This window comes from Plutella xylostella, chromosome 8 (assembly GCF_932276165.1).
Source record: "Plutella xylostella chromosome 8, ilPluXylo3.1, whole genome shotgun sequence".
In the NCBI taxonomy this organism is placed as follows: Eukaryota; Metazoa; Arthropoda; class Insecta; order Lepidoptera; family Plutellidae; genus Plutella; species Plutella xylostella.
This window is the reverse complement of record NC_063988.1, coordinates 8,777,720-8,789,138: the sequence shown is the minus strand read 5'-3', so window position 1 is coordinate 8,789,138 and position 11,419 is coordinate 8,777,720. Positions and strand designations below refer to the sequence as shown.

The window sequence follows — 11,419 nt, the reverse complement described above, 5'->3', positions numbered from 1 at the left end:
TAAGTTGGCAACACTGTGGTTATTCCCATGACGAAGACTAACCTGTGTTGCAAGCATACATACTTATTACTTGTTTCGTCGGTAAAAAACATACTGAATAGCTAATTATCAAATGCAAATTTAAATTGAAAATCACTACATAATACATAGTTAAGTACCTATTACTAAATTGCTAAGTTTGATTCATATTTTTAACATGAAACTGAAAAACCCATAGAAGTAAACCTACTACTTAACTAGAAAACCCAGATTTATAGGTATAGTTGGTAAATGCATTTTTTTACGTATATCAATATTGTGGGTATTTTTAGTTTTTTAAAGGCAACACACAATTTTTTTCTTTAATTCATTTCATTCATAGTCGAACGAGGGTTTGTCTTGTCGTTGAAAAACACTTGAAAACTTAATCCGTGTTGAATTGAGTGGTTTTAGTTTCTATAAATTATGTTCCTTGCATTGATCTGTTCATTGTAGGTATTCAGATTATTGTTTTTGTTGTGCGACCGTGCGTGATTTTAGGTTGTAACCTGATACCTACGAGCCACTGGGTAAGTGCTTATTTATGCTTATTCAAATCAAATAAAATTATTTATCATCAAGTGTAAGTAAAATCATTTTCGTTACAAAACAAATATATTACCTACGACCTACGTAACTACTTGTTTTGTACCTGGACAAAGTTACCGAGTCCCAAAAATCCTAATCCTAACTAATATTATAAATGCGAAAGTAACTGTGTCTGTCTGTCTGTCTGTCTGTCTGTCTGTCTGTTACTCTTTCACGCCAAAACTACTGAACGGATTTGAATGAAATTTGGTATACATACGGTCTAGACCCTGGGAAAGAACATAGGCTACTTTTTATCCCGGAATTCCCACGGGAAAACTTTTTAAGGCGAAGCGAAGCGCGCGGGAACAGCTAGTTATTTATAATTTTACCGGTAGAGAGCCTTGCATCAGCATCGCCATTTTGCATCTCCTCTGTAACTGTATTCGTAACTCTTCTATCAAGAGATGGTAACTAAGTAGTTTAAAAACGACACCTTGTGTGTGAGGATTTAACTGAAGGTTTATTAAAAGAAATTAAACGAATAGGTAGGTTAGGTATACTTAGAGTTAATTTAGAAAATGTTTTAAACTGAACTCTAAACTACTTACCACTTGTGACCACATAACACTTAGCTTGTGAATGTGAAGTGTTGTGAAGATACATTGTATGACAAAAAAAAACAACGCTATGATTTCAAACATACTTACTTACCTAGTTAAGTACTTAATTTTATTTTAGAAAAGTTAAAATGAGTTTTGTTTACCAGGCTTAGGGTAACTTTTACCAAACGCTAAATGTGTTTAAAATTGTAAAAGTGACCCCAAGAATCTGTCAATCAAATATTTTACAAAGAATAGTACATACCTATTATAATTATGTACATTATAGGTACATTATCGAAATCGCGGGTTGGTAGCGGTAGCAGGCACATGAGACCTATCGCGAAGTCATAACAAAGTTTAACAAAGTAGGTATAACATACGAAGTTATTCGTGTCAAATTGAACCAGAAAATCGTTGTCAAAACAAGTTAGCGATAGGTAACATTAACATTCAACATTCAGTGCAGCGAGCACCGGATTCGATACTATTTTCGAATCTACACGAAGGGTCACTTTTACTTATTTAAATCAAATTTTAAATACATTTTGTACTAACTGACAGACGTATGACAGGCTACTAAATACGTTTAGCATTTGGTGAAATTCCACCTAACATATGGAAAAACAAATGTCACTTTTGGAACTAACTTTGCCTTACATTTTGACAGTGACAGTTGACGATACGCAACGTAAACGGAGGTTTCGAATCCTGTGCTCGCGCGACTTAGACCGCACGTCGCGTCGCACGTCCATTTCTGTGATTGCCTTCGATGATATTTTTTAATTTACCTACCCATCTAATTTCAGGATGGATGAAGAAGACAATCAAATCCGACGTAAGTTTGAAGCTTATCTATTAAATTTATTAATGCAAACTGCCATCGTATTCTGTAAGTCAGGTGGTCTGAGGCTCTAGTACAGGCTTGTTAGATATAAAAGTTTTCGTTTTCTCGCATACAAAATGGCGCCTCTACCGGAAACTATCATGCAACTTTTGACAGATAATGTATGCAGATGACAGAAAAAAACGTAAACTTTTATAGTTTTTATAAATGGCAAAACGCGCATGCCAATGTGACAAAAAAATTGCGTCGCGCTCACTCACATCGCGCGCCTACGAGAAAGAGTGCGACGGAAAACGTTTGTCACTTTTTGACATGCGCATCTTGCGCCCTGTGCTTGGCTTTCTGAGGATCTCAAAAGAGATAAAATCCCCTTGATGGACCTCTTAGCTCCACGCCTTTGGCCTTTACATTGAACTAATATTACCTACTAGTTAGTTTTGGGTCTTTACCACATTTGCAATAATTACTTGATTAATATTAGTCAACACACACTCTGTAATAATTATCTTAGTCAGTTATAACAGTCCATTTCAGACCTTACTTTGCCATAGTTAGAACTGAAAGTCAAACTTACTTATACCTACAATACAATTACCGCCTACAGACGGCTCGGCGTGCGTTTTAATCGTTTATCAATAGTTTTTTTTTGTTTTTTATCATGAAGGGAAGGGTATTTCCTATTTTTTTAACTTTAGGTAAGTACTTAGCTAAGTAAAACATACATACTACATACTTGTAAAGTAAGTATCCGTTCGGTGAGAGCCCTCCATAGCGATCACGAGTGTAACTGATTTAAGTCGATAGTAATTAAATATTAGGCAAGTCACTGGAATTTTTAATCGTTTTATTAGTTTCTAACGTTACCGACAGGGGCGCTAATGAAGATTAGGTATTTCGCTAGCGACTTGAGTCGACAGTACTTGTGATCGCTATGCAGCACAGTGTAAAGAAACCAATATTTGTTTATGATTTTATAGGGAGGAGACCCCCTTTACTAGCAGGTCAAAACAATGGGGTCAACGTGAGACCCGCAGGGGATGCAGGTAATGCTCAAAACCGAAGACACCAAAATAATGGCGGACCTAATAATGCCCCAAATAATCGGAGGCCACAAAACAACCCGGGGAATAATAATAACATGGCACGAATTGCTGGGAACCGAAACATGAATCCCAACAATGCCGCACCTGGACCAAACCAGGGTAACCAGGGGAACAGACGTAACCATGTCCAGAATGACCAAAGACCTAATGGTGAACCAAACGTGTATCACAGAAGGAATCCCAACAATCCCGCAGCTGGACCAAACCAGGCTAACCAGGGGAACAGACGTAACCATGTCCAGAATGACCAAAGACCTAATGGTGAACCAAATGTGTATCACAGAAGGAATCCCAATAATCCCGCAGCTGAACCAAACCAGGCTAACCAGGGGAACAGACGTAACCATGTCCAGAATGACCAAAGACCTAATGGTGAAACAAATGTGTATCACAGAAGGAATCCCAATAATCCCGCAGCTGGACCAAACCAGGCTAACCAGGGGAACGAACGTAACCATAGAGGTGCGTGAATTAATTTGTTATTTAAACATTTAGTATCTAAAAACGTTAAAGTTAATTTAATTTTCACTGGAAACACTAGAACAGATAAGTACTTATTTTTGGTATCCTTCAGGATTTTCTTTTTAGTTTCCAAACTTTTTATTTTTCTAGACAACTTTTAGTAACTATCCTACAAATTTTAAGTTATGATTTTCAGCACGTAGGTACTATAAAATTTTATTCCCATTTAAAGTAGGTGAAATTATAATGCTCAATATTTTCACAGGTAACGATAGAAGAGATGCCGTGAATTTCAGAAACCAGAATCACAACCGCAACAGACAGCATCAAGATAATAACGGATCCAGTGATGAAGATGACGACAAGCAAAAAAACAAGACTAGGCCAATGGGTTTCCGACTGCTACAGGAGATAGCAAATACCGATACCGCTGATATTCTGCCCAAATTGAATGGAAAGGCCAACTCCTTCCAGGCTCTCCTAGACTCTGATATTGACAAGAATGATATGCTCGTGCTGATTATTAAAGTTATAGCAAAAGTTTGTCGATCACCCTTCGAAGAGTTGAAACTGAATGTTCTACTGAACGTATGCAATTCCAAGTACATTGCTCGTCTCTCTGGTTATTTAATGGACCTGCCGTACACGGCAGCAGGTAACAAGAGGACCAATTCGGTTTACTGGACAACGCCGAATGACTTTTGGGATAATTTCATTTGTTTCTGCGAATGCATAATTCTTCGCTCGCCGTCGACTGCTCTGCAGAGGTGCAGGGCCCTCATAGACGGAGCGTCGCGAGTCTGTCTCGACGGATTGAAAATGAGAGCCAACTTTCAACTGTCACCGGAAAGCGACGCAAAGCTGAACGAGCTCCGTGAAAAGCTAGTGATATGCGAAAAAGAAGAAGAAAAGAAGGTAATAATATTAAATGTATTAAAATAATAAATTGAACAAAAGATCCTATGGATCTACTAGTGGAAGTGAGACGTCGCCGTCGCAACACCGCATACTTTTCAAGCTCTACTTACCCTTGTTACAACTACCGAGTAGGATGTCTCGCCAGTGTCCTCCGCCGAACACTTGGCCAATTGCTAGTCGTTCATTGGTCTGCTGATACTGACTACCGAGATGTAATCAGGGTATAAGTAGTGAGCTGGGTAGCTAAAACAGCCAGAATCGGCTGAGGATACTGTCTACTGAGGTGTAATCAGGGTATAAGCAGGGAGCTAGGTAGCTAAAACAGCCAAAACCTTGTTCCAGGTAAAGCGAAGGGTGACCGTCCAAGCGGGTCAGAACGAGCAGCCCCCAGACGACTTCCGCGAGCTGAGCATCCTGCCGACGCGAGGGGACCTGCTGCATGGCCACCCCTTCCTCCGCCCCAACATCGTCGAGGGGCGGTACGACAGCCAGGACCACTACCTCGATGTGCAGTTCAGGCTGCTGCGAGAAGACTGCATCGGCCCTGTCAGAGCCGGGATCAGTGAGCGCTCTTTTTATTTATTTATTTTTTAGTCTCACTTTATTGTACGGTCACGCGTGTTTTGAAACTATACAATGCCAGAACGCAGAGGTTGGGACTGCTCGCGTATATTTTCAAATTAAAATGGTGCCATGATTTACTTGAAAGTATACAAGGCCATTACGCACTAATCGCGTATATTTTCAAGTAAGTTAGGCCAAAATTATGGCTTGAAAATATACTGCAGCAGTTACCACTGCGTACTAATCGTGTGTATTTTCAAGCGCCAAGCGGCAATGCGAGCACTTGAAACTATACGTGATTAGTTACCAGGTAGCCCTTTTGAATTGTTGCTCTCTCTTTCTTTCATGCGAAATAGTAATAAGTCTATTGCTTTCTAAACATTGCATCATCATAACGCACTTGGCATTAATTTCGTAACGTGTTTTTTGTTTACACCGTAAGTTAAAAAGTAAATTGATATTAAACTGTAGAACTGTTAATAATAAAAATTATCTCATAAGAGGATGTAGAACAATTCATAAAAGACAATTACGGTGAATTCAAAACTTGATGAAACACCGTCTACACTCACGAGCAATGAATAAGTCCAAGTAGCAAAAAGTCAACACCAAATGACCCTAATTTTTTTTAACCATTAAATTTAAAATTTGATCAAAATTTACTATTTTAGTTGGTTATAATAATATTTTGATGCGCTGTTAAATGCACTTTAATATCATTAAGCTAGTCTTATCCGTTCAGGAGTGTAGTAGGTATTACTCTTAATTCATTTAAATAATAAGATATTAGTAGGTATGCTTACTTGCAAGTATGATTGCTATAAATATCAATTTATCAATCAAATTAGAGCTTGTTCATCTTCATTTATTATCATTTTATAGGTATGACAGACAGAACAAGTCAATTGTAGTCATTTACATTTACCGAAATAGTTAAGTAAATTAGAATCAGCATGTAGGTATAAATTAAATGCGACAAGTACGCCAATCAAGCAATATGCGTAATAGCAATGTATATTTTCAAGTACGATTCAGTAAATCCCAACTTGAAAGTATACGCGATTAGTACGCACAAATCGTGTATATTTTCAAGTAAAATATAATTTTTTTTCACTTGAAACTATACAGTGCTATTACACTATGGGTGCGTTCTGGCCTTGTATAGTTTCAAAACACGCTACGGTCACGTGCAGAGAAACCTGACCCTCCTCTCATAATAACAATGCTTCTGAGAAGGGTCAGGTTTCTTTGCCGCTTACACAAAAAGACAAATTACACAACACAGACATACAAAGGCGGGCTTATTGCCGAAAAGCAATTTCTTCCAGCCAACCTTCGATTGGAGTACTTCCTCTTTCCGAAATTTTTTAACGTTTAGGAAAAATATAAGTGTTGCGTGACGATAAGCTGATCATCCGAAATTTATGTTTTGTGTTCTTTCATAGTAAGTGCTTATAGCACAGCACATAATTATTGCAGTAACCAAACTTCTGCCTAACTGCATAATGCTGTGTTTTTGCAAAAAAGCTACACACAACATACCACTTTTCTCAGAAGTTTATTTTATACGATACCATTATCTATGTGTTTGCAAACACTCGATTCTTATCAGGTTGCAGGAATAGTGACTGATTGTTCCACTTTTGTAATACAATGTTTATTAACTATAAGTATTTATTGTATGTCCTACTAGATGACTCACACCAGTTTTGCTTCGCTTTAAAATCTTTTCCTTTGACGAGTTCCCGTCCCACAGCATATTTAGGGTTCCATAGCTCAAAAGTTAAAAACGGAGCCTTTTTAGGATCACTTTGTTGTTGTCTGTCCATTGCTGAGTTGCAGAAAGGAACATTAAGCTAATGTCGGCATTAAATCTATATCTGTCTGAGTCAAAGCAAGGCACTAATAGATTGAATGCCGACATTAGCTTAAAGGTACCTACTAAAATAGTAAGTATCTTAAAGGTTCATTTTGTGAAACTTACACATAGTTATCTGTCTGTCAAGCAAGACCGTTTAGTGCCAATTTCACAATTCTCGGTTATCTAACCGACAGGGATTGACTTATAAATTTTATTAAACGTCATCTCCATATAAAATTTATGACAGATGTGTCAAAAGTTAACCATTACTCCCTGGTTATGCTCTAACAGAGAATGGTGAAATTGGCACTTAATCTTGCAAAATAATATTAGACATTCATACCTACGCTACGGTCAATTAAGGTGCATAAAAATAACTTCAATTTTGGCTTAGACAGCTTAGACTCCTGCTAGATGGTGTTTCAACCTTAAAATGCATAAGCAAAGCATGCTAGCTTTTAATTAAATGAAGGACCACTTAATATAGATAGATAGATAGAATATTCTTTATTTGTATTTTTATAATATTATGGTCAATGATAAGATATTAAAACTTAATTTATTTCATTTCAGTTCAATACATTCAAGATCCAAGGAAGAATCGGTATGATAATATACGGTACGTACTAACTTTTTAATCAATTTAAAAAATTGTGATGGTGATCGGCCCCCCTACTCTTGAAAGGCAATAGGTAAAAAATCATAACTTCTCTTCAAAAGCGTTTTTACAAAGACTGAAAATACTTATATAATCAGCTAGGTAATGCCTATTTTAAGACCATGAAACAAGAATATAAATGCATACAATTTAGAAGTTATTTTACAAAAACGCCAAAAAAGACTATTTCTGCTAAAATGTAAAATAAATTGTTCATTCTGGGTACTTGGTTCTTACTGCTAGGTTCTAAAAAAGGCTTGATCTTGATGAAAATGTATGTAAGTATTCTTACTTTTTGTAAAATCGATTTTGAAGAGAATTTATGATTTTTTTCATGATGACAACGCAAGACAGACGCAATACATTGCCTTTCAAGAGTTGGGGGAAACTATTTCGTTCGGCTCCTTCTGAGCAGATTGCGACTGTATTTTATCTGACTGGTCTTTATTATAAACCTCTCACCATCTTTTTGCATTCTTCTGAGAAGAATGGTCAGCATTCAGTATTGAAACGATAGCCACGACACGCGATGTCGGTTAGTCATAATATAATATGCAATGTGTAATGTTGTAAACAACGCTTAGGCTGCGTCCCTAGTGGGCAAAAACTACGCCGCAGACTGAGTAAAGCGCGCTCCAGACTCTCGATCAAACTACACGAGACACAGCGAATATAAGGGTGCTTACATAAAAAATCGGGTTCCCTGTATCTACCCGTACCGGTAACTTGATTAAGTATGCGAACTGAGAGATTTAAAACCAGGAAATGCTCTAGCGCACTCGCAGAAAGATAAACAGCAGGCTACCGGTACGGGTAGATAAAGGGAACCCAGTCTCTCTATGTAAGCACCCTTAGAGTGTAGAGGCCCTATTCGGTAGAGCCCGCCACGTCAGTACCAGTAGTTTCAATAGTGAATAGTTTTATCGAAACCCGAGACGAAACCTCTCGTAGAGAGCTAGAGAGTATGGAGCGGACTTAAGTGGCTCATCTGTTTTGTATTTCATCACGAGTATCACGACCCATTACGTCCCCACTGCTGGGACACGGGTCTACTTCCAATGAAGGAAGGGTTTAGGCCTAGTCCACCACACTGGCCAAGTGCGGGTTGGTGGACGGTTTGGAAAACCTAGTGTTTTTTAGCGGCATAGTATTCTTAAGACACCATCTTAGATTAAGTAACCATTTCGTTGTTTTCAGCGTACACAAGGGCGTTCAATTTGTCGAGCCATACGTATCTAAGGAGAAGGTTGGCGTTATCATAGGATTCGACGCCTATACTGTCAAAAAAATGAAGAAAATGCAATGGGAACACAGCAAAAGGTTCATGTTTGGTTCACTGTTGCTTTTCACCAAGGATGACTTCCAAACTGTGACGGTGGCCACGATCCTGGACCGAGACTTGAAACTACTCGCTCAGGGAAAGGTATGGATATGAATTTTAAAAACTATTTTTTGTATTATATTTATACTTACATAATTATTATCTCCACCAATTTTCGTGGCAATGGCGGAGAACGAGGACAGACAGACGGACAGACATGACGAAACTATAAGGGTTCCTAGTAGACTTACAGACCCCTAAAAAAATTACATTCGGTAATTATCGTCAACAGTCGATTGTCCCGCCAATAGAATAGAACCATATTATATACTTACTTTGTGATAGAATCATACTCGTACGTCACTTAATCGCGAGACAATCGACTGTTGACCGTCCCGAATCTGTGCAGCGTCGTGAGCACAAGTTTCGAACCTCCGTTAACGTTGCGTATCGTCAACTGTCACTGTCAAAATGTAAGGCAAAGTTAGTTCCAAAAGTGACATTTGTTTTTTCCATAATGTTAGGTGGAATTTCACCAAACTCGCTCCAGTGCTCGCTGTGTAGCGAGCACTGGATTCGATACTATTTTCGAATTTACACGAAGGGTTACTTTAACCAAACGCTGAACGTATTTAAATCAAATTTTAAATACATTTTGTACTAACTGACAGACGTATGACAGGCTACTAAATACGTTAAGCGTTTGGTAAAATTCCACCTAACATATGGAAAAAACAAATGTCACTTTTAGAACTAACTTTGCCTTACATTTTGACAGTGACAGTTGACGATACGCAACGTTAACGGAGGTTCGAAATTTGTGCTCGCGACTCTGAATCCTGAGTACAGGATTCGAAACCTATATTATTATTTATTATTATTTATTATTATAATAATTATGTGTAGGTACCTACAGTCAGCTGCATAAGTAGCTGTACACTTTTTTACCTTGTCAATCTCACAAAATGCCTATTAAAACATTGTCAGTTTGTTATGTAGCAAGTATGACAAGGTACAATAGTGTATAGGTAGCTACTTATACAGCTGACCGTACCATGTTTCATAATCAAAATAATATTGTGTTTTTTCAGATCCCAGTCTCCATTTTTGGTTGTGATGCAGCAAGTGGCTTTTCCACAAATGATTCCTATGTCATGATAGAAAGTGAAGTTTACTTTGAGCCGTACTATCATGTGTTGAGGGCTCTACAGGACCCTGAATTTATAAATGATGATAATATAGCGATGCAAAAATATATTGTAGAAGTCGATGTAAGTTTAAATTTAGCTAAGTACTTATCTTTGTATGTTTAAACTACATCATATCTACCTGTATGTTGTATATTTCGGCTGTCCCATTTCAAAACACAGTAACCGCCAACTTTAAAAAAAAACGGGTCTTTGATTTATATATTATTTTAGGCGATTCCGCACAAAACTGCATTGTCAGAATATCAAAAAACCGCTTAGAAACGAAAATAAAATTTCTAAAAACCTAGTAACTCCACCCTGCGAAATCAAAAATGCCACGAAAACCATTTCAAAACATAGTAAGAGCCACCAACCATTTTAAAACACAGTAAGTGAAAATGACTTACTAGGTTTTAAAATGGTCAATGGCGCTTACTAGGTTTTGAAATGGTCAGCAAAGGACAATTTTCGTCCGTTAATTTTAGTAAGTCACAAATGGCATACATTATTACTAACACTTTTTTCGAACAAAATATCAGACATTTCAGAACCTGTATCTTTGCACCAATGAGACCTAGAGAGTTGAATTAAAAGTAGAACATAAGTAAATTTTGTCTTCTTTATAAAAGCCATAGAGACCTTTCTCGTCAGAACCTTTCTACTAGCCCTATTTTGCATAAACCAAAAAAAAAACAAGTTATAAATAAGAGAAAACTGATTTTTAGATAGAAATTTAGGAAATATTGTCTAATTGAAGGCAGCCATAAATAATTTTCATGTTAGAGCCTTCTTAATATGGCTATTTAATTCATTTACATAAAACAAAAAAAAAACATAAAAATATGCCCGTATTTCAGCTATTACTTATAGTGCCGTCGTGTAAAAGTGCTGCAAAATTGGATTTATAATATGTGAAGGATCCCAAACATATAAAAAATGAAATTATTACGCAATTATTGCAATTTCAATATACTTAACTTGTCTTAAATTACACAATAATGGCTCTTACTAGGTTTTGAAATGGTCAGTGAGGGCGGTTTTAGGGTGAGAAAACCATATAAAACCTAGTAAGTGTTTTATTTTGTGCATTACAGCAACAATTTTAGTTATATTTAAATGAAATAGTATTGTATGTAAAGCCTAGGTTCTGCCGCTTCTTTTAAGCTTACATTTGTTCAGATATCTGTCATAGTTTTACCAGGGCATTGAAATGAAGGGACAAAAATGTTTTTTGGCTCTCCTGAACATTTTGTCTCATGGCTGTTACTGTGTTTTAAAATGGGACAGCCGATTTGTTTGTGTATTGTATATAGACCAGAGTGCTGGGCAACCAAAGTATGTGATGAG

General features: G+C 37.2%; 1 protein-coding gene across 3 annotated transcripts in view; it reads left to right on the top strand.

The window, feature by feature from the left end:
* Positions 1-352: 352 nt before the first annotated feature.
* LOC105380335 (NFX1-type zinc finger-containing protein 1) overlaps positions 353-11,419 on the top strand; it is a 29,754-nt gene continuing 18,687 nt past the window's right edge. Inside the window, exons 1-8 of one of the 3 annotated variants that reach the window (XM_048622381.1) lie at positions 353-548; positions 1,958-1,986; positions 2,973-3,334; positions 3,822-4,475; positions 4,821-5,040; positions 7,477-7,522; positions 8,759-8,984; positions 9,974-10,153. In XM_048622381.1, the coding sequence (XP_048478338.1) occupies positions 1,959-1,986; positions 2,973-3,334; positions 3,822-4,475; positions 4,821-5,040; positions 7,477-7,522; positions 8,759-8,984; positions 9,974-10,153 (1,716 nt within the window). In that variant the 5' untranslated portion in view covers positions 353-548; position 1,958. Of the gene's footprint in view, positions 549-1,957; positions 1,987-2,972; positions 3,561-3,821; positions 4,476-4,820; positions 5,041-7,476; positions 7,523-8,758; positions 8,985-9,973; positions 10,154-11,419 lie in introns of all 3 variants that reach the window. The other 2 variants (XM_048622380.1, XM_011549860.3) reach the window with 2 other exon arrangements.